Genomic DNA, 23899 nt, shown 5'->3' on the forward strand with positions numbered 1-23899 from the left:
AAACTTGTTCCTTAAAGCATGAGAAATGCTGTAGTCAAGTCTAACAAAAAATCAGGAAACTCTAAGTATGGAAAGATAATGGCTTGTCTTTCTCCTCCATACACAACTGGTATAACACCAGATGGTAGAGAACTGGCTTGATCTTCATCTCGACTTTGGCAATGCTAAAATCCATGTTTGAGCTTCATTCTGGCACTGGAGAAGCTTGGTTACCAAAAAGGTCACATCCAATGCTCACCTCAGCAGAGCTCACACAAAAGCCCATGGCAAAATGAAGCAATGACAATAACTAACATTTTAGTGCCTCTTCCATGGGCCCAGGATTGTTCTAAGTGCTTACTGGTAATAATTATCCCAGAAGTCTATGGTTAGGTGTTATCAGCCCTAATTTTTGAGTGAGTAAACTGAGGCACAAACCTAGTTCACACTCTCAATGAGTGAAGAAACCAGGCTTGTGTAGTCTGAGATGAGAATGTTTTTCTCTTGAAAATGTACTATTCCACAAGGTTCTACAACTGTCCATTTTGCAACAGACATGACACACTCACATATATACAAATGTATGTGTAATGTGTATTTTGTATATAAATATATATGTTTAATTATAGTATTCCTTAACTCACTCTTAGGTAAAAAGAATAAGTGATAGATGTGGGTGGCATTAGCACCGGATGGTTTGAGGATGGGTGGCTTGAGGACTGCTGAGTCAGCATAGCAGACCATAAGGGTCAACGTTCTCAGAAGGGAAGGTCTGAGCCAAGTAGCAAGGATGCTCGAAGTCTCACCAACCACACCCCTCCTCTTCCAGCTTCATGATAACAGAAAACAGGAGAGAATCCCAGATGAATTTTGTCACACTTTTTTTAAACTTTATAACTGGTAACCAAACTATGAAATTCACAATTTCAGTATTCTACTAGCATACCTCTTCAGCATCATGTGAAAAAGTGTCTAATTGTATTCATTTTCCTTGTGATCCTTTCTAGTTTTTGACTGTTGTTCTTTACAACATGGCTGAGGTTTGGCTTTCACGGCACTTGTTTTCTGTGTTGTTGACGAGTCATCTGTTCTTGGGATGGTTGTCCCAAGGAAGAGTGTTCAGAAGGCTGTTGTCTGTCAGGTACCTGTTCTTGGGATGGTTGTCCCAAGGAAGAGTGTTCAGAAGGCTGTTGTCTGTCAGGTACCTGTTCTTGGGATGGTTGTCCTAAGGAGGAGTGTTCAGAAGGTTGTTGTCTGTCAGGTACCTGTTCTTGGGATGGTTGTCCCAAGGAAGAGTGTTCAGAAGGCTGTTGTCTGTCAGGTACCTGTTCTTGGGATGGTTGTCCCAAGGAAGAGTGTTCAGAAGGCTGTTGTCTGTCAGGTACCTGTTCTTGGGATGGTTGTCCTAAGGAGGAGTGTTCAGATAATTCTTGTCCCTCGGGTATTTGTTCTTCTTGTGTTGTTGCAGATTCTTCTTGTGACTGTTGTCTCATTGGTGGTTGTTTTTGGGTTTCTATTTCTACAGGGGTTTCTAGTGGTTCAGATGTATTTTCTTCCTCTAGAATGCCATATTGTTCTTCTTATTATTTTCAATTGACAAAATAAAACAAAGTCATCATTACATATAATAGCCATCCAAATCAACTGAAATAAATCATATAAATCATGCTATTCCATCATTGATTTAGTAGTGACAGTGATAACTATTCATAAAAATAGCTTTACATAGGGTGCTACACTTACAATGTGCTTTTTGTATGCATTATCACTTTTGCTCTCATTGGGAAATACAATTTCAAATAAGCATAAAATAGGAAGGATGGGATAGTATCAAAGAACTCTAAGAGAAATAAGAATAAAAATGTACGTTACCAAATAGTAATTAACCAGATATAATCCATTAGTGTTTTTAAAATTGAACAGTTACAGGGAAAAAAAAGCTTTTTCTGAGTCACTCAGACAGAGAATGGATTTTCAATAAGAAGCAAAAGAAAGAAATCAGAGTGCAGGGGCATCTGAGACAGTCTTCTCAGAATGGACACAAAAAACATGAAAACCCGCTGTTGAGCTCAGGAAGACACCATGTGTTTGCTGATCTCCACTGGTAAACCACAGTCAGCGACGCCAACACCAACCTGGCCTATGTCACTGATGGGGTATGGCAGAAGGAATCAGAGGGTGCTCCTGAAAACCGACAACACAGCCCTTACATATCACCTAGGAAGACATCCTGGGGCAGGCATGTGGTGAAACGGCTGAGTTGTCACATTCCACATCAGAGTGGCTGGGCGGGAGTCTCTGCTCTGCTCCTGATTCCAGCTTCCTGCTAATATGCACCCTGGAAGGCAGCAGGGATGGCTCAGGTCCTTAGGTCCTGCTACCCATGGGAGACCAGAATTGAATTCTAAGCTCCTGGAATCAGCCTGGCTCAGTCCCAGCTGTTGTGGGCATTTAAGGAATGGACCAATGGCTGGATGACTGGATGACAGATCTCTCTCTCCCCCCACCACCACTCCCTCCCCTTTGAAATAAATCCAAAAAAATAATTTTTAAAAATGAAAACCTATCTTAGGTGAGAAGTCTCACCATACCTGAGAGAAACCAGGTAACTCAAGTAAAATGTTTACAACACATATTTACACATTGCCTTCCTCCCCAGACTGGTTTTTACTCTTATTTTCAAAAGCACCACTCAGGACTCCAAGCCAGCACCCCCAACTCTGATTTCACGTTGCCCCTCAGAGCCATCATGTGGTCAGGTCAACAGACACCTGTCCCCTTCCAGCCAGGCCCTCTCCATCAGAGAACAACAGGAGAACACACGCCCTCTGACCCTTCCCTTCTCCCCCTGCTATCAGTGCTTCTCTTTTTTTAAGACTTATTTATTTATTTGAAAGGCAGAGTTACAGAAACAGAGAAGGAGAGACACAGAAAGAGAGACCTTCCACCCACGGGTTCACTCCCCAAGTGGCTGTCGCTCCCCGTCTTCGTGGAGGAGCGACACTAAACCCTGCGCTGTTCTTTCGTCTGCTCGGCCCTCCCCAGGTTGGCTGCTGGTCCTTCCCGGGTTGGCTACCGTCCCTTCCACCTCCGTGGAAGGGCGGTTCCCCCTGGCCACATTCCCCACTTCCGCGGGGGAGCGGCACACCGCCGGCCGGCTCTCTCGGGGGCTGCACAGGTGTTCCCCTTAGATGTTCCCCTTAGATGTTCCTGGTGCATGCTGTCTCTCTCCTCCTTTATAGTCCTCCTCCACCAATCCTAACTCGGCTGCCCACACGCCAAGTACGCTGCTCTCCAATCAGGAGCAAGTCCTACAGTTTATTGGCTGAACTGGAGGCAGCTGTGTGGAAGCTGTTTACTTCTCTCCCAATGCCATATTGTGGGAGAGCAGATGCATAGAATAAGTCTTAATTCCAGTAACTCAGTCCAGTCCGGGTTGCTCCCCACAGTGGCCACAACAGCTGGGACTGTGACAGGCTAAAGCCAGGAGTCAGGAACTTCATCTAGGTCTCCCATGTGGGTGCAGGGGCCCAGGGACTTGGGCCATCCTCCTCTGCTTTCCCAGTAGCATTGGCAGGGAGCTGCTTTGGAAGTGGAGCAGCCAGGACTCAAACCAGCACCCACATAGGATACTGGCACAGCAGGCGTGGCTTAACCTGCTGCCCCCAGAATGCTTTTTAAAGAACATACATTCATCACATCATCTGCTTGTTTCAACATTGCCTACAGGATAAAGACCAAAGTCCTTAGAATAATAAACTAGGGTACAGCAGTGATGGATGAGGCACTGAAGATCGACACTCCCCTTGCTCAGCAGAGCTGTGTTTCCAGGTGGGGCCAAAGGCTTTTTTGACCACAAGGAAGGAGGCGTGATGTGTCCCTTCTGAGCAGAGACGGCCAAGCACTTGCTCTAACTGGCTCTGGCTATCCTCTCCCCTCCCTTGCAAACTCCACACCGAGTGCTGAAGATGCCAGCATCTCAGCAACCAGGAATCTGAGTCACTGCACGCAGGAGAGCTGCTCAGGCAAGTCTCCAGCCCACAGCAGGCTTCCTGCGATCCCGAGAGAAACCTCAGCCACCGAGACCCAGACACTGAGTGTCTCCCACTCTCACTGACACCAAAGAAACGTGGGTCTCCAGCTGCCCCCTCCAACTCACTGTTGCTCCCCCTTGCATTTGGACACTCCGACCCCTCTCCCAGCCTCCCCTTTTCCACACCATCTACCTGGAAAATTGCCACTGATCCCTCACAGTTCTTCTTAGCAGCCCCGTCCTGAACCACACGTTGTGCGAATCCTGGCAGCCTCTCTCCCAGCCCAGAGCATCCTGATGGATGCAGTGCAGTCCCTGGATACTCAGTGCACACTTCCACGGTAACGCTCAGCATACTGGACTTTCTGGTGTCTCCAGCTCAACTCACAAGCTGGCTGAGGACAGCAAACCTGCATCTCGTTCTTCCGGATCATTCACCTGGCCAGGAGCTCACAGCGCCAGGCATCCCCCACCCCCATAAGGAATGACTAACAATGTGTGAGTCCTGCTTTCAGATTAACCCTGGACTATTCAACTCACCTTTCTAGGTTTTAGTTAATTTATAAAAAAGCGACAAAACATGGATCATTAGGAATGTTCAGATTATGTGATAAGTGAATGAAAGCACACTGTGAACAGTGATGAGATGCTGTTTATCACCTCAAAGCTTACAGAGCCAAACACCGGGTTATAGAGGACAAACCAAGACTGCCACAGGGTAACATAGGACCATATGCCAGGTGAGAGGCAGACGCTGAGTGCTGTGCTGAGCTGCCTTTGTGCAGCTGCCCCTCCTCGCTCAGCAACCCAGCACCTCCTGCACGCCCGCCTCGCTAGCGCACGGGCGGTGTCCCCCTCACCGCCTGCGGGCATGGAGGGCAGAGGCTGCGTCTTACCCCTCCTTGCCTCTCAATGCAGGCAGGCACATGGAAGAAATTCAGAAAATGTTGATAGATGAAAGAATAAAGGCGTAAGTGATATATGAACCCACAGTCCTACACATAAAGCATTCCTAAAATTTTACACATAAAATTAGAAGGTTCAAAATTCAAATAGAATGAAGATATTCAAGTGTGTTCATATGACGTGTTAATATCAGAATATATGTAATATAAAGGTACACAAAGTATTAATATTAATATAAAATTACATTTATGATATACAGTGTACATCATAATAAATTGCAAGTTCAGAAATCCCTGAGTTCACCTTGATTTAAATACAATTGTCATTGAGACATGTCTGGCACTGCATGCAGATCCTATGCTGTTTGCTTTCAAAACTCAACCAACAGGCATCCAAGTAGGACTGAGTTGTCACTGTGCTGCACCTGAGACACCTATACTTCTCTGACGTCTCCCCTCTGACACCTGCACTTCTTAGCTCATGCTTCAGGGGTTTCTATTTTTCTTGTCCACTCCTTTTTTACAAACTATGATAAAAATAAATGCAGTAAAATATTAAAATAACTGCACTGTGAATGATGGCTCCAAATCAAACTGCTGGCCACAGAGTGTCACCCACAGAAAGGCAAATTCTGCCGTTGTCAAGGACCTAAAAGCTGCCCACAAGGATGGGGTGGAGGGTTCTGCACAGTTAGGAAGGCGTGCCTCACCCAAAGACGAGCAGTGCAGGCGCCAGGCATGGGCCCGAGGGAGAGGCCCGACTGCTGACACCGCCAACCGGGCAACTCCCAAACGGACAAAGGCCGAGCCTAGCGATGGCACCACACTCTGCCCCTAGCGCCCCCCAGGAGCTCGTAAGTGGTCACGGGTAGAATGTTCTCTTACCAGAAAGCGGAACCACTTTTTTATTCTTGCTGATGTTCTTGAGAGATGCTGAGAAAAAAAAAATCCAGTCATTAATAAGCTGATCAAAGGGGTTTACACATCACAGAGTCTAATGAGAGATCTAAGGCTGAAGGAATTTGGCACGTCACCCCAGTGATGAGCTGGGAGAGAATTCAGGGCCAATCCCAGTACAACTGGGAGCACACTGCTACTGTGCCAAAAGCCATCCTGCACAGAAACATCATGCAAATTGCACTTCCTGGGGCTGCACGGCAACTGGCAGTTTTGGTCTTATTTCTCTTCCTCGAAGGAAAAAGCCTATTTGCTTGAGTTCCGCTCCTGCCGCCCTCCTTCACAGGCTCTGTGACAGGTGACAAGACCACCTCTGCCCAGCACCAGCTTAGGGGCTAACAGTCGCCCCAGGTGGACCCGGGGCTGTAAAAGGCAGGTGTTGGGTGCGCTCTACCAGCAACCAGAAACCCAAAAACCATAACGCAGCAGCTGCTTAACACCTCCGCGCCATCAGCAATAAAAGCAGAGTGCTCATTCGACTTGGCAACACTAAAACTAGAAATGTATAACTTACATCAACACCTGCAAGATAAAACCCCCTAATCCACACAAGTAGAATATAAATAAGCGCTGTAAAATTTCTGAAGATATCCTCCATTTAACCACTTATCTCACAAGTCTGCCTCGATCTCAGGCATTTGAAGGGTTTGCGGGAGCCTCTGCCAGTTCAACAACCTAGCATGCAAATATTAGCTTTTTTCTCTGCATGTGCTCCTGAGTGTGTCTGTGTCAAAGGCTCCACTGGCATAATGAACACAGACTGTTTGCTAATAAGCACTCCAGTTAAATTGATTCTGGAGCCAAATAAGGAGACCGGAGCCGTTCTGAATTCCTGGCATTTCAGCAAATGAGATGAAAAAGACGTGTGAGAGCAGCTCAGGGAGCTGCCAGTCACTGCAGGAAGCAAAGCAGAGGCTGCTGCAGGGCTGACCACAGACTGCGCTGCCCAGAGCCATAGCTGGGGAATCAAATCTGGAGCAGTCAGACAAAGAACAAGGACCGAGAGCCCCGGGGGGAAGGGCTGGTGCAAGGTCAGAGGCCACCAAGAAGTAGACCAACCACAGTGGTGTCCAAGGTGGAGGAAGCACAGCCCAGGTCCACAGGGAAGCCATCATGGCACATGTGGCCACACAGTGTGGTTTGAACACTGAGGAAGGCCTGTGCTCCATGCTTGGCTGAAAGCCTGGTGCTGACTTTCACTCATTTTTGTAGCCACCATCACGCCCAGCAGCTGATGGTTGTGAATTAAGATGCCAGGCTCAAATTTGTGAAAGCAAATCCTACAACTTGGCTTCAGGTGGAAACCTGAAGTTAGCATTTAATGTTTGCATGTGGTAGCTATTACTTAGGCAACTGATTTCTCTGTGCATTAGAATGCTTTTTAAATCAGCAAAGACATTTACCAAGTCCCTGAAGGAAATAACAAGTCCGATCAAGAGTACTTTGGGTTCACTAAGGCTCAGAGGGGTTCTGTCCAACCATGGCCTAGGAGGTTAAGCTAACGAAGCATCTGCAACCTCTGTGGATTCCTTTTCTTAAAATATTTATTTTCTGTATTCAGAGAAAAACTGGAAAACAGAACAAAGCTAAAAGACATGGAAATAAGTATAAGTCATAAACCCACCACTTGCTATCACCAGTTGTAACTTAAATTAAATCTAGCAATAGGAAATCAGGATTTATCTGATTTGTGAGCCACAGGATAAACTTCTAACTGTAGATTCATGACTAAAAGTTTGCTTATTTTCAGGCTTTTAATGCATATATGGTTCATAAAAGAATAGAATTAAAAGATAAGTTTCTTTGGTTACAGAAAATCTTTGAAATCAATGCATAGTTTTTTCATAACATGTATTTTTCATTAATTTTTGGACTTGGGAATGATTTTGAATTCTTTTATCAAGGATGTTTGACCTGTATTCAGAAATTATTTAACCCAACGACAAGCAAGGAACAGAGGGAAAGCAGGGACTGGGGACTCTGCAGGAGGCAGACACTGGTCCTGGCCCTGCACTTCAGCCAGGCACTTCCAGACGTCATTCTAGAGCAAAAGGACTCACTGCCCTCCCCCCACCCTCCAGTTCATTGCTGGATTTTCCTATTATCCTTCCTTTATAGGTTTTCAATTTTTTTTTACTTCTATTTTCACTTTAAATCATTTATGTCCTTTTGACAACCAGTAGTATAAAAATCTTATCAACAATTCCAAAATCAGAAGCGAGAGGCCCAGCACTGCCCTGTGCGCTGGTCCAGTGGTCCTGTCTCACAGCCTTCATGACGGCAGTGCGGCACTCCCAGAGAGACTCGAATGCCTCCAATGCCTGCTCTCACAGAAACATGATGTGGTTGCAAAGAACTACTTCCCTTGCACTGTGAGAATAAACCCACTTTCCAGTCACATGGCCATGAGACTGAACTTCTCTCTGAGCCTCACTTAACCAGAGAACTGACTAAATCATAGGAGTCACTCGGCAGGTACTCAGACGATGATTTCTCCCCTGCACACTCAGCACAGTACCCTGACCCAGCAGATGCTCACACAGTGTCCTCTCCTGCACACAGCAGGTGCTCAAACAATGACTTATCCTTCTGCACACAGCAGGTGCTCAAACAATGACTTATCCTCCTGCACACAGCAGGTGCTCACACAGTGTCCTCTCCTGCACACAGCAGGTACTCACACAGTGCTCTCTCCTGCACACAGCAGGTGCTCACACAGTGACTTATCCTCCTGCACACAGAAGGTGCTCACACAGTGTCCTCTCCTGCATACAGCAGGTGCTCACACAGTGCCCTCTCCTGCACACAGCAGGTGCTCACACAATGAGTTATCCTCCTGCACACAGCAGGTGCTCACGCAGTGCCCTCTCCTGCACACAGCAGGTGCTCACACAATGAGTTATCCTCCTGCACACAGCAGGTGCTCACGCAGTGCCCTCTCCTGCACACAGAAGGTGCTCAAACAATGACTTATCCTCCTGCACACAGCAGGTGCTCACACAGTGCCCTCTCCTGCACACAGCAGGTGCTCACGCAGTGCCCTCTCCTGCACACAGCAGGTGCTCACCCAGTGACTCCTTCTCCCTAGTTCTGTCTCAAGTTTACTCTTGTGTATCTTAACATCTGTGAAGCCAAACTCCTTATCTTGCCCAAGTTGTTTACCAATTCACAGATCTGGGATGAGATACAGGGAAGAGGTGTGGCCTTGCCACACAGGGCCTGGGGGGTGCGGGCTTCCTGTCCACGCTGTAGAGAATTTGGAACTCACAGAGCTCTCCAGCAACAAAAAAGCTGCCCCCGGAGAACCCCCAAAGCAGTGGGGCTGCCCAGCAGAAGAGAGGTGGACTGCATGATCTTAGAGATTCTTTTCTAGTCTGACCTTAACCACGTTCTATTAATTTTTTTATTCATCCTGATCAAAAATACACTGGAGTCTGTATTTTGAAGGAATGACGGCTCACGCTGTAGGTGTCAGTGCTGTGCAATTTGCTGCAGAATTGAACAGAAGTCAGACATTTCTGCTTTGATGCTTGCTTGGCACACAGAAACTGTCGAAGGTCAAATAGAGGACAAGCCTCACTCAGGTGTGCAGACAGCTGGAAATGAAATCAGAGCTCCAATGATAGTGGACCCTGAGCAGGAAACGGCCCCTCTCCCAAGCCAGGAGACAGATCCTGACACACAGTGCATGACAGCTCAGGGATGCTCCAGAGACACACGTGAAGAAAGGAGACAGCTCACACACGTGGGGACTTAGCCGTCAACAACACACCTGCAGACAACTTTCCTCGTGCACCGTCCCCGCAGTGCCACGTAAAGTTATGTGTGCAGAAGAGGAAGCGACAGAGAGGTGAAGGGACCTCCTCAGACAGCACGGACCCCGAGCCCAGGCCCCAGCACTCACCACTGCACACGGCTGAACTGCCCTGGCAGGGCCCTCTTTTGTGCTGAGTCCCTCTAACTGAAGCCTGCCTCCCTTCTTATTCTCAGAGATATGCAAAACACTTTTTACACAACTAGATGTGCGAGTCCTCCCAGCAGCTTTGCCAGGCCCCACGGGAGGGGGCTGTCCTCAGACAGAAGCTGACACCTGTCTTTCTGGTGACCGAGAAGGCAAAGGGAGTGGCCCCTCTTTGGGCAGTTGACCACACAAAGCACTGCACCTTTGATCACGAATGAGGAAAGGTGCCATGGGTACACGGCTGGGTTGTAGTCACTAAGACACAGCCCTGATGCAACTCAAGGGTTACCGAGCCAGGCTGGGTGTTTACCCCAGGAGACAGAAGAAGGCCTTCGTCTACAGCAACACCTTTTGTCCTAAAGAAGACTTTGAGATCTCAGGAAAGACTCATAAGTAAGGAGAGCTGCTAAAGAGGAAGTTGTGCTGTGCGCCATTCTATAGAATATACGGCCTCTTGCTTGGTCTAAAAGATTCTGCATCCAAAACTCAAAAACCACCTCCCATGAGCCTGAGCCAATCCTGCCACAGCCCAAAGGGTCCTGATTGCTACCGCCTCTCAGCATGGCCTCCAGTGGGTCCAGCCTCAGTGTGGGCCACACAGAGCTGCCCACACTCAGGCCAGAGAAGCCCATGGCAAGAGCTGAGCCGCATGTGGCTCTCCTGAATTCCACTAGAGCCAGAAGTGAAGGCAGCCTCTGATGCCCCCGTTTCATCTTACCAGGACAGAGGCCCCATCAGCATACCTCACTTGGCACAGTCCCTTCACAGCAGGTCCAGGGCCACTACCAGGTCTCTGGGACACAGGCCCCGGTACTCGCTCTCCCTTGCACCATGCTGCAGGTCTAAGCACCATTTTACACCTGAGTAAGAGCTCACAGCATGTCACCAAATGGATCTGCCTAAATAAACTAGTAAGTAAACCCCTCCAAAATAAGTGCTATGCATATGAAAGCAAAAGAAACCCCGGCTGGCTAAGTTACCACCGACCTCACCTGTGTGAGACTGCACAGATGCGTTTGTACACACTCACAGATGTAGAGGGGGTCCCAGCACAAAGGCCAGGGTCTGGGCACCAAGCAGATATGAGCTGGAGCCTCTGGTTGCCCCGGTTTTCCTTAGCCTTGGGTCACATAAAATGCTTGTGCGGTGCTGCCCCCAGAGCCCGGCAAGTTCAGAAGTTCCAATGCCAACATCCTCACAGAAAAGGCAGCTCCCGCTCTGTATCCGGCTCCTGCCTAGACTTACAAGACAAAGCTGCAGAAGCTGAGTTAGTTTCACACCACAGTGGAAATAACTGGTAGCAGCTCTCAAGAGCAGAGCTCGTGAGGCAAGAGAGCAGAGGCCAAGAAGGGGGTTCTCCAAGGGGCAGGGGATGCAGCAGGATGTTGTGAAACCAGAGAGCCACCCTCTGCCAAGGGTCGCTCCGATGGGAGTCACAAAGGCAGCAGGGAAAATGAGCAGGGGCCTGGTCCTGGGAAGCAGATCTCCATCGCGCCACCCAGAGATGCAAAAGAGAACTGGAAAGCAGATGGTGAGGGTAAGTTTTGCTGGGAGCAGGCTCTCGCCTGCAAGTCAAAGGAGGCTGTCGAAGCAGCACGGAGGGGAAGCAGGACGGGGTCCCCTCGCGCTTGGGAGCTGAGAACACTGCTCTGAGAGGCGACAGCCAGGGGCACACCCCTGCGTGCACCTGTGCTTCACAGGCACTGTCACCAACTGCTGGTCACTCCCTAAATGAGAACCAGTAGCAGGTCATCGCAGAGCCAAGCTGGTTGGTGATCTGCATAAAACTGTTAAAAATCCATTCTGTAACAGTTCCTTGATTGCCAGTTTGATGAAATCACAGCAAAGGAAAAAAAGAAACATGGAGTGCGGCCTTCCAGGGTGAGGCTATGGCTTGCACAGGCTGCACCTCTCAATGCACACACTTAGAGCACAAAAGGAGCCAAGAGTGGGAAGCAGGTGCATCTGTGTCTACACTGCAGGAAGATTTGGACACCGGGCATCTTAAGTACCGTACAGTGCCCAGCTCGTTCCTGTGACTTTGCCGCTAGAAATGTGAACACTTGGAAGCAAAGTTAAAGCAGGTTGAAAATTGCAGTGGACAGAAACTGGTCTTCTTTTCCTGCTTCTTCTGTGCCTATTCTTTGAATATCCCCCACAAAGCAAACAGAAATAACCACAATAAAACACAGCCAAACAATGAGCCCCAGTGGATTAAAGAAAACTTATTACCACCTTTCGTTAATCTTCAGGGACTTAAACTTGCCTCATCCTCCTCCCCCAAAAAAATGGAACTGGCAAACTCACAAAATACATGAAGATGCTGTGATGCCTGGGAAACAACTGTTGCAATGTGTTGGAATTCGGGGGTTTGTAAGCCCCTGATTCTATAGAATGGGATAGAATTGATGGCCACCAACAGCCATGAGCAGCCAGGAAGAAAGGTAACGTTTTTTTAAGTGAGTGTGAAATGGCCTCATTCCCTCCTCCCAAATAAATCTCTGTACTGGGCCACAATTCCTGGTGGTTTCAGATTGGCTGAGTCACCTCCACAGCCCTGTGTAATGTGCTTTTGTGAAAAACTGCTCAGAGACCTTGGAGGCTATAATTGAACTGCAGAGCTATTGGGCAGCACCTGAAAGGTAACTGGACACTTGGAGACACACGGGAGGGCTGGTGGAATCGCTCACAGCCCCCTCTGCAGGCTCTGAGTGCCGGCCTCGTGGAGAAGCCCACAGGCAGCCCAGGGCTGCGCTGTGCCCACCCAGAGCCCAGCACACGACTGGCCTGGGAGAGAGACAGACTCGCTTGAATTTCTGCTGCTCCTTGCGCTACCTTTGTCACCAAGGACAAGACAGGTTCTCACTCTGGGTTCTCCTCTGTGAAGTGGGGATCATCGTCTGACGAACGGATTATCATGAAAATCAAAGGCAGAAGGAAAGGTCTCGGATGGCATTCCAGAATCTCGACACGTTCTCAAATGACGACCTCAGCAGATGGTTCCAGTCAGCTTTCCTGTGCCTGAGGCTCCGTGAAGGCCTGCAGAATTTCATGGGTGTTAAGACTGCCAAGACCTTGACCGGAAGGGCAGATGGGTTAGATTTTGCCCACTGATCTTTCTCTCTGAGGTCACTCATTGATTAAAAATTAAACAACAAAAGGAAAAACGAGGCAATAACTGAAGCTATGCCCGGCCAGACTCACTTGGGATGCCCCGCGGGTTCCTTTCTGGTCAATAGGTGGCGCTCTGGGACCCAAATGTACTCAACGCTGCAGTGCAGAGCAAATACCGCCTTCCTCTCAGTATCTGGGGGATCCACTCTACAAACCTCTTTTCTTGAAAACAGAAAAAGCGACTCTGATAATCTGGTTGGTATTCGTCATAACAAATGATGGCTTTTCTCTTAAGTTAGCAGGAGGAGTAGAAAGTCAACACTCAAGGGAGATGGTTAAAATACTTGGAGAAAATATCAGTAGTTTGATGGTGAAATTGAAGCTCCAAGTAGCACAATAACCCGCGTCTTGCTCTCCCAGGCCACAGAAAGAGGGGAACAGGACTGCCCCACAAACAACTCTCACTCCCCTCTCAGAACCAGAAAACCAACTGCGACTCTGACACACGAAGCAGCCCCTGCTGGCCGTGAAACTGCCCTGCACTCCCCCTGCACCCACTCTGGGTGCCCACGGAGGCCCACATGCCCATCTGCCCACAGGTGCCCGTCCAGCTGCTCCTCTGGGTCTCCTCCTCCTGCAAGGCTCCTCTTGGGGTGACGGGCCTATTTATGACTGTGTGAGCACTAAGACAGTCAGCTAGCGTGAGCTAAGGGGCGAGGCCTCCACACAGCACACGTGTGGGTCACCCACCTCCCAGGGAACCAGATGTCCTTCGACCTGCCATTGTAGAGAGTCCTGGGTCTTTCTTCAAGAGGAGCCACGTGTAGGTCCTCTTGCACACAGTCCATGTGACAACCTCTGAGGGAGGAAGGCACCGGGTGCAGTGCAAACAGTGTGGGGTAGTGCTCACTGAGGGATCTCACGGGCCGCTTGTCTCTCAATAAGGTCTCAGTCACCATGGGGGAGGGGGTGCAGGTGCTTTGGATTGGGAACGAGCCATATAGCACAAAAGTCTTAGCACAGTTACGGAATGAGCTTCTGGGCCTCCTGTTCCTGCCCAGGGAGACTGGACCCTCAATCCTCAGAAGACACAGCCTCAAGAGAGCCCCACCTATGTCAAGTTCAAGGGGAAAACCACGTAACCTTGGGCAGACGCCTGCCCACTCTCTGCCTCAGTGTCCTTGGCTGTGAACTGCCCCATTTACATCCTACAGAACCCAACGGGTCACACTTCCACAGGATTTTTATAACTTGCAAAGCAGTCTGTTGGGCACGATGCCATGTGACAGTGTCATCTGCCATCTTCCTGCCCTTCACGGCTGAGAAGCTACAGCAGAAAGTCATACACATGCATACTCTGGGAAAGTGCTTGGAGCGCCACCCAGGCACAGTGCCGTGGTTGTCAGTGGACAGGACAAACTCAGCAGAGGAGTCTGTGGTTGGGTGATGCTATCACCATTACTGGGGCAGGGGAGATGCAGGGAAGAAGTAAGATCTTCTCTATGGAGCATGCTCTGTGTGTTTTAACTACATTAACAGAGACAGCTTAGCCTGTGGTGTACCAGCTGCTTATACTAGGGTCTTACAAGTACTCTCAGCCATGGCTGGATTCTACCAGATACATACACTTCTATGTCTTCAACATCTACTTGACATACCTTTTCTCTTTGTGTTGTGTCTTAAGGACAATCTTTTCTTAAAAGACACTCGAGAATGGTCTCCCTGAAACAGAAACCAGCCAGGTTAGCAGCTGACAGTTCGTCTCTAGAGTCCTCAGGACGGGGGTGCCCAGCGAGTGCTGGATCCTGAGACACGGGACTGGCAGGTGGTCAGTCCACTGGAGCCAGCAATGGCCCCAATGCAAAGCCAGGGCTGGGAGGCCACCCACTCTTCTGGCCACAGCCAGGGCCGGCCTTATTCTGGCCTGGCCTGGGGTCACCACTGTCCAGATAAGGTCCACTAGTCTAGCCTAGGGTCCAGCCCAGCCTGAGAGACTCCTCATTCAGGTCAGTTCTGTGACCCATCTGGAAACCAGGACCTGGGAGCCAAGTTCACACAGACTGCATGGTTTCTGCCACCACCCAGTCCTCCAGGCATTTTCCACATCAAAACAACCCAGCTTCATCCTAGAGATAAGAAAAGGCAAGAAAACCTGAGCAGTGATGGCAGAGTGACGGTGGTCCCAGGACAACCAGCTAGCCTGAACTCTAAAGCAGGGATACCCCTTACTCCAGAGGATATGCAGGTCATGGGCCCGGCTCCCGTGGGGCAGGGCCTGGGGGAAGACGAGGCTGACAAATGGGAGGCGCAGGGTCCCACACGGTGCCCAGGCTGTGGGGCTGCATACGCAAACAGTGCACACCATGGCCAGTCTTTCCTGCTGCCTCCTGGGACAAGGCCATATGCTGAGAGGAGGACAGCAAAGCCTGTCCCCCAAGGGCATGGTGAAGATCCACAGCGAAGGGAGGAGAGCCTCCATGGAGAAAGGAAAAGCCCTCCACCCACAGCAGCTCTGTGCCCAGCCAGCCTCCGCAAGCAGCAGATAGCAAGGAGAAGCCTCCAGCTGGGCCCAGGGCAGGAGCACAGAGGAAGACGGCACTGAGGGGCAAGGGAAAGCCCAGAGCTGATGGGGGGACAGGAAGGTTGGGGACACCGCCCCTCTCCCAGGCAACCAGTCCCCTACAAGGCACAGGGCAATGAATTGGAAGCCTGGAAGGTAACCATAGTAACAGCAACACTAAATTAAACTCTCTGGACTGCTGCCAGCCCCCAGCTGAAGCCCTCACAGAGCAGCAGGTACCCATGCATGAGGGGAGATCTGTGGTTCACTGCAGCCTCTGTGGCCTGTGTCCAGTCCCACCTGCCATCTGCTTTTGTGCATGAAGACTTGTTGGAACGCAACCAAGCCCCTTCACTCATGTCCTGTCTGTCTGCTTCTGCAACATGACAGGTTTGAGTAGTTCTAACAGCTCTGGTGTGCCCCATGAAGTCTAAAATAGTCACTCTGAAACTTGGTAGAAAGTTCATCACACTGGGCTATGTACGAGGTGAAATTTTTAACCAAAATTTCTCAAACTCATGAAAAACAAGAAAAAATAATAAGCAACCACCAAACATAAAGCAGACAAAGAAACCAGAGATATGATCTACAGGTTGGAATTATCAAACAGAGTTCTAAGCCGAAGCGACCACACCGCTGCCTTAATTTGATACCTGGCCTCCTACCCGCTTTTTCACAGAGCTCACCTGAACGTGGCCAACCACCCAGGTACTCCTTGCCTTGGCCGCTGCTCCTATAGCAGCAGAGCTGAGGGGCTGAACAGACAGCACCTATGTCCATCTCTTTGTGTAAAGTTTATCAAACCCTGCTCTAGAGCCAGAGGTGAATACTACGCTTTAACACATGAGGAATTTCACCTGAGAGAATAAACTGTAGGACAAAAATAAATGGAAATGCCAGAGGGCCTTTCATGCTAATAGATGATTAGATAGGCTCATCAATAAAATAAACAGAGTCAAGAGGAGATATAGTGACCGTGAAAGTAGGTCAGTGGGTCAACGCCCTGGCCTGAAGCGCCGAGATCCCATTTGGGTGCCAGTTCGAGACCCGGCTGCTCCACTTCCTTTCCAGCTCTCTGCTATGGCCTGGGAAAACAGTAGAAGATGGTCCAAGTCCTTGGGCCCCTGCACCCACGTGGGAAACCCGGAGGAAGCTCCTGGCTCCTGGCTTTCGGGTCGGCGCAGCTCTGGCCATTGCAGCCAACTGGGGAGTAAACCATCGGATGGAAGATCTCTCTGCCTCTCCTCTCTCTGCGTAACTCTGACTTTCAAATAAAATAAATAAATCTTTTTTTAAAAAGAAAGTAGGTCAATGGAATTTCCTGAAATGGGAAGACAAAGAGGAAAGGTTGAAGGAGCATCACAGAGCCACAAACCTTATTAACAGACATGCAGAGAAAGAGGAAAAAGAAGTATCTGAAGATAATGGCTGACCCTTTTTCAAAAGTAAAGAAATATACTAAACCATAGATCCACAAGTCTCCAAAACCAAAATTAGGGTAAATAGTAAAAAAAAATAGAGGGGCCAGCATTGTGGCTTAGCAGGTAAAACTGCCACCTGCAGTGCTGGCATCCCATATGAGTGCCAGTTCGTGTCCTAGCTGCTCCACTTCCAATCCAGCTCTCTGCTGTGCTCTGGGAAAGCAGTGCAAGATGGTCCAAGTTCTTAGGCCCCTGCACCCACGTGGGAGACCTGGAAGAAGCTCCTGCCTCCTGGCTTCAGATCAGCTCAGCTCTGGCCCTTGTGGCCATCTGGGGAGTGACCCAGTGGATGGAAGACCTCTCTCTCAGCCTTTGCTTCCCTGTAACTCTGCCTTCAAATAAATAAATAACTCTTTAAAAAGAAAAAAAGAGAACAAGGAGAACAAAAATTTTATAAGGAGAAAGAGGAAATTTAGAGACATGAAGGCACAATATCAAAGGGGTAGGACCACTGCAGCAGGGGTCTCGCTTGAAACAACAGATACCAGCAGTCAGTGCAATGATATCTTTAAGAGAGCTAACAGGGAAAAAAAAAAACACTATCAAAGAATTCTATCTACTATGAAAACAGACTGCAAAGAGGTCTAACAAAGAGAGTCCCAAAATACATGAGAAAAAACCTGGCGCAAGTGAGGAAATAGACAATTTAACAAGAATAGTTGGATTCTCTAACATCACACTTTGCATCTTTGATATTACAACTTGACAGATGACTGACAAAGAAACAGGTGACTTGGACAACTGTATAAGCCAACCAGATGTAAAGGTGTCTCCAGTACTCCGCCCAACACCAGCAGCATACATTCTTCTCAAGGCCACAAAAACATTATCCATGGCAGACCAAGTATAAGTCTCGATACATTTGAAAGGACTGAAATTCCATGACATATGGTCTCTGTACATAGTAGAATGAAACAACAAATCAGTAACAGAAGGAAACTTGAAACTTCAGTTATATCAGAAAACTTAGGCCGGCGCCGCGGCTCACTAGGCTAATCCTCCGCCTAGCGGCGCCGGCACACCGGGTTCTAGTCCCGGTCGGGGTGCCGGATTCTGTCCCGGTTGCCCCTCTTCCAGGCCAGCCCTCTGCTGTGGCCAGGGAGTGCAGTGGAGGATGGCCCAGGTGCTTGGGCCCTGCACCCCATGGGAGACCAGGAAAAGCACCTGGCTCCTGGCTCCTGCCATCGGATCAGCGCGGTGCGCCGGCCGCAGCGCGCCGGCCGCGGCGGCCATTGGAGGGTGAACCAACGGCAAAAGGAAGACCTTTCTCTCTGTCTCTCTCTCTCACTGTCCACTCTGCCTGTCAAAAAAAATAAAAAATAAAAAATAAAAAAAAAATAAAAAAAAAAGAAAACTTAAAACCACATTCCTAAATTTAATAAAAAAGAGAGAGAAGGAATTTAAGATGAACTAGAACTAAAACAACAAAATTACAGAATGCAGCTAGAGCAGTGCTTGGAGGGAAATTAACAGCTTTGGACACCATATTAAAACGTGAGACAGGACAGACTCAGGACTCACCAAGTCAAGCCACTCCCAAACCGACACGGATCCATCTACAGCACCAAGGAGTGTCCAGACCCCAGCCAAAAAGACCCCTGCTGCCCTGTTACCTGCCCAGAATAGCCCAGTGTGATAGATCTGTGACTTTCCTGGTTGGCAGTAGTGAGCAACACCAGCATACTGAATGTGGCAACAGTGCGGAAGACAAACAGTGCCTGTACAGAACACAGAGCTGGGTGCAAACCGAAGCTCCGAGGGGAAAACACCAACCTCCCAAGCCCCATAAAAGCACCTGCTCAGCTCTTGTTGGAGAGCAGTCAGCAGAACCTCTTCCCACTGAGCTGTCTCCTCTGTGTTCGAGCAAAAGCCCCCAAAACCTTGTCTGGGTTGTATATTGACCTCTTGTTAATTTATGTCTACAAGTGAGTCAAAGAAAGTGGCTTGGTAACAAAAGGAAGAAAGATTCCAAGTCATTGATTGAATCACCCACTTAAGAAAACTATTAGGAGCTGGCACTGTGATGTAATAGGTTAAGCCTCGGCCTGAGATGCTGGCACCCCAAATAGGCATGGGTTCAACTCCTGGCTGCTCCACTTCCCATCTAGCTCTCTGCTAACAGCCTTGGAAAGCAGTGACAGATAGCCCAAGTGCTTGGACCTCTGCACCCATATGAGAGACCTGGAAGAAGTTCCTGGCTCCTGGCTCCTGGCTTCAGACTGGCACAGCTCTGGCCATTGTGGCCATTTGGGGAGTGAACCAGTAGATGAAAGATATCTCTCTATATCTCTCTCTCTCTCTCTCTCTCCTTTTTTTCTTTAACTATACCTCTCAAATAAATCTTTTTTAACAAAAGAAACTGTTAAAAAAGAGAGCAAGCTAAACACAAACCAAGCAGAAGGAAAAAATTATAAAAATTAAAGTGGAAAAATGCAATAGAGAATAGAAAAAACTGGAGGAAAATCAACGAAACTGAAAGTCAGTTCTTTTATAAGATCAGCAAATTCATCAAACCTATAGCTAGGATAACCAAGAAAAAAAGAAAATATTAAATTAATAAGATCAGGAATGGTATCAGGAGTATCACTACAGAGCTCAAAGAAATACAGTGAATTATAAGGGAATGCTTTGAACAATTATTTATCAACACCAAGCCAGATGTCACGTTGCTATCTTAAGATGAGGCATGAGAACAGTGGCCCACCTCTGTGGTGTTCTTTCCAAACTCCAAACTAAGGAGCAGACAACTCCAGACAAGGAGACAGTCTATGAGACCCTGAGACCATAACCAAACAAATGATTACAAGGAAAGAAAATTGCAGATGAATAACCCTCTTGAACACAGACATAAGGATTCTTAACAAAATATTAATATATTGAACCCAGCTACAGAGAGAGAGAAACACCTATCCACTGGTTCACTCCACAAATGGCTACAGCAGCCACGGTTGGCCCATGTCAAAGCCAGGAGCTTCACCCCAGTCTCTCATGTGAGTGGCAGGGCCCAAGTACTTGAGGATATCTTCTATTGCTTTCTCGAGTGCATTAACAAGGAGCTGGGTCAGAAGTGAAGCAGTCTTGGGGCCGGCACTGTGGCGTAGCGGGTAAAGCCACCACCTGCAGTGCTGCCATCCTGTATGGGCACTAGAGTCCCAGCTGCCCCACTTCAGATCCAGCTCTCTGATATGGCTTCTGAAAGCAGTGGAAGATGGCTCAGGCCCTTGGGCTCCTGCACCCACAAGAGAGATCCAGAAGAAGCTCCTGGCTCCTGGCTTTGAATCGGCACAGCTCCAGACGTTGTGGTCACCTAGGGAGTGAACCAGCAGATGAAAGACATCTCTCTCCCTCTCTCTTTCTCTCTCTCTCTTCTCTCCACCCAACTCTGCCTCTCTGTAACTCTGCCTTTAAAATAAATAAATAAATCTTAAAAATTAAAAGAATTGCTTTAAAAAAAAAAAAAAGAAATGAAGCAGCCAAGACTCCAATGAGTGTCCTTACGGGAAGCTGGTGTCACAGGCACAGCTTAATCCACTACGCCACAACACCAGACTCTTGATATTGAAATTTTAATTGCTATGTCCTCTAAAACCAACATATTTATGCATAAATCTCATAAAATATATGTAATACCAATTGCTGAATGAAAAAAGCAGCGTTTTTTTAAATATATAAACCTAAATACAGGGAGAGATAGACCATGTCCATAGCTCATCATATCCAGTATCATTTACATTTAGATTCTCTCCAAATTGAAATACTAATCTATGCAATCCCAATTAATCCCAGCAGGGTTTCTACAGAAATTGACAAACTAAGTGACTGGCATTGTGGCACAGCAAGTTAATCTGCTGCTTACAATGCCAGCGGGCCATAATGAGCACCCGTTTGAGTCCAATTGCTCCATTTCCAATCCAGCTCCCTGCTAATGCACTTGGGAAAGCAGGGAAAGATGGCCCAAATATTTGGGCCCAGCAACCCATAGGGGTAACCCAGATGAAGTCCCAGACTCCTGGCTCACTGCAGGCATTACCAGCAGTTCAAAGAACTCTGTCTGTCTGTCTGTCTCTCTCTCTCTCTGTAACTCTGCCTTTCAAATAAATAAATAAATCTTTAAAAAGAAATTGACGAAGTCTAATATTTATTTGGAAAGACAAAAGATCTAGACTAGCCCAAAACACTATAGAAAAGGAAGAATAGCATTGGAAGTCTCAAAAAATCTTATTTCAAAACTATAGTAATCCAGCAAGCTTGATATTGCCGAAAGGAAAGAAATACACAAGATTAATGGGAGAGGAAAGCAATTCCAGAAACACAATACAAATATGGTGAATTGAATTTAAAAACATGCAAACAGTTTTAGGCAAAAAAGGATAGTTTTTTTCGACAAATACTATAGGAACAATTAGATATTCATATGCCAAAAAAATCTCATTCCTGCATCACATATAAAAGTTAACTGAAAGTGAGTCCTGTATATAAATCTAAAACATAAAATCATAAGATTTCTAAAATAAAGCATCAGAAAAAATTCTCCCAGTCTTTAGGTCAAGCAAAAAACTCTTAGATACAGGGCTGGCATCGTGACGCTCGAGTTAAGCCACTGGCAGAACACCAGTTCTAGTGCTGGCTGCTCCACTCTGATCCAGCTACCCGCTAATGCTCCTGGGAAAACAGTGGAGGATGGCCCAAAGTGCTTGGGTCCCTGACACCCACATGAGAGAACCATATGGAATCCTGGCTCCTGTCTTCAGCCTGGTCCAGTCCTGGCCACTGTAGTCATGTAGGGAGTGAATCAGCAGATGAAAGATCTCTTTCTCTATCTCTCCCTCTTTTTTTTTTTTTTTTTTTTTTTTTTTTTTTTTTTTTTTTGACAGGCAGAGTGGATAGTGAGAGAGAGAGAGAGACAGGGAGAAAGGTCTTCCTTTTGCTGTTGGTTCACCCTCCAATGGCCGCCGCGGCCGGTGCGCTGTGGCCAGCATGCTGCGGCCAGCGCACCACGCTGATCCGATGGCAGGAGCCAGGTGCTTCTCCTGGTCTCCCATGGGGTGCAGGGCCCAAGCACTTGGGTCATCCTCCACTGCACTCCCGGGCCACAGCAGAGAGCTGGACTGGAAGAGGAGCAACTGGGACAGAATCCGGTGCCCCGACTGGGACTAGAACCCGGTGTGCCGGCGCCGCAAGGTGGAGGATTAGCCTAGTGAGCCATGGCGCCGGCCTCTCCCTCTCTTTCCATCACTCTGCCTTACAAATATACTAAATAAAATAAATCATTTAAAAAAAACTCAATATGACATGAGAAGTATAATCCATGAAAGAACAAACTAGCAAATCAGTCTTAAAAATTGAAAACACATGCTCTTCAAAATACAGTCTTGAGTCTTGAGAGTGAAAAGATAACCCACATATTGGTAAAAAAATACTTACAAAGGTGTCTGATAAGGAATTTGTATCTATAATTCATGGATAAGTCTCAAAACTCAATGAAAAGAAAACAAACCACCCAGTAATCAAAATGTCATTGAAAAATGTGGGCAGACAGGCCCCACACATGACACCTGGGCAGCAGACAGGTACATGGACAGACGTTGACTCCCTGGTTGAGCACTTCAGGAGTTTCTCACAAAGGGAATATTTTACCACACGACCCTGCAATCCCTTTCCTGTGTGTGCACAGTCTGTCCATGAATGTGCACGGAAGCTCTTTCCAAAACTGTCAGAGACTGGACCCTGGGGCAGGCGTCTGGTGCAGCATTAAGTTGCTGCTTGGGCTGCTGCACCCCATAGCAGAGCACCTGATGTGAGTCTCAGCTAGTCCACTTTCAATTTACTTTCCTGATAACGCACACCTGGGAGGCAGATGATGGCTCAAGCATTTGAGTCTCTACCATGCACTTGAGAAACCAAAAATTAGGTCTTGGCTCCTGGCTTTGGCCGAGCCCCAGCTATTGCAGATATTTGGAAGTGGAACAACAAATGGAAGATATCTCTTTCTTTCTCTTTCTCTCTTTCTCTCTTTCTCTCTCTCTCTCTCTCTCTCTCTTTCTCTCTCTCTCTCTCTCCCTCCCTCCCTCCCTCCCTCCTTCCCTCCCTCCCTTCCTCCCTTCCTCCCTTCCTCCCTCCCTCCCTCCCTCAAATAAAATAAAAAATACATTAAAATTTAAAAACAGAACTGGACCCAAATGTTCTTCAATTGGTAAATGAATAAACAAGCTATAGTACATCCATAAATTGGACAACCCAGCAATTCAGAGGGGTGATGCTACTGGCACACTCAGGGGCATGAGTCTCATGTCCACAGTGAGGGAGAAGAGGCACAACTCCAGTTATTCCACATCCCAGAAAGAGCAAAATCATGGAGCAGAAAGTAAATCAGTGGCTTCCAGATCTGGGAGGTGTGGGGTGAAGAGAGAGAGGTGACTACAGAAGGGGACAATAGATGTAGAATATGCCAGTGGTCACATGACATGTTCCCAACTGCCTGGAGCAGTATACAGCAAATCTGAGGGTTCCTACACATAAATGAGCATTAGATTTTATTCACTTATTTGAGAGGCAGAGAAACAAAGACAAACAGATAGACAGAGACCTCACCAAATCCTCTGATTCACTCCGCAATTGCCCAAATGGCTGGGACAGGGCCAGGCTGAAGCTGGGAGGCTGGAACTCATCTCAGGTCTCTCCTGTGGGTGACAGGGACCCAACTACCTGAGCTGTCACTGCTGCCTCTCAAGGTACATGTTTTCAGGAAGCTGGAATCAGGAGCAGGGCCAGGACTTGAACGCAGGCACTCTGATACGGGATGCTGGCATCCCAAGTGGCATTTCAGCCACTGTGCCAAATGCCCGCTCTTCATAGCTCAATTTTACAAAGCTGAGATAAAATGGTCCAAAAAGGAAATTGTATGAAGGG

The 23899-nt window shown here is 47.9% G+C and overlaps 1 protein-coding gene across 1 annotated transcript in view; it reads right to left on the minus strand.

The window, feature by feature from the left end:
• Positions 1-931: 931 nt before the first annotated feature.
• DCDC2C (doublecortin domain containing 2C) overlaps positions 932-23899 on the minus strand; it is a 141973-nt gene continuing 119005 nt past the window's right edge. The window contains 9 exon segments of the mRNA XM_089327089.1: positions 932-1558; positions 5803-5850; positions 6806-6846; positions 10602-10645; positions 10647-10695; positions 13040-13077; positions 13079-13133; positions 13135-13171; positions 14608-14671. Coding sequence (XP_089183215.1) covers positions 1029-1558; positions 5803-5850; positions 6806-6846; positions 10602-10645; positions 10647-10695; positions 13040-13077; positions 13079-13133; positions 13135-13171; positions 14608-14671 — 906 coding nt within the window. The 3' untranslated portion in view covers positions 932-1028.

The sequence above is a fragment of the Oryctolagus cuniculus genome, chromosome 2 (genome assembly GCF_051225735.1).
Source record: "Oryctolagus cuniculus isolate XC-2025 breed Fujian yellow rabbit chromosome 2, ASM5122573v1, whole genome shotgun sequence".
NCBI lineage: Eukaryota > Metazoa > Chordata > Mammalia > Lagomorpha > Leporidae > Oryctolagus > Oryctolagus cuniculus.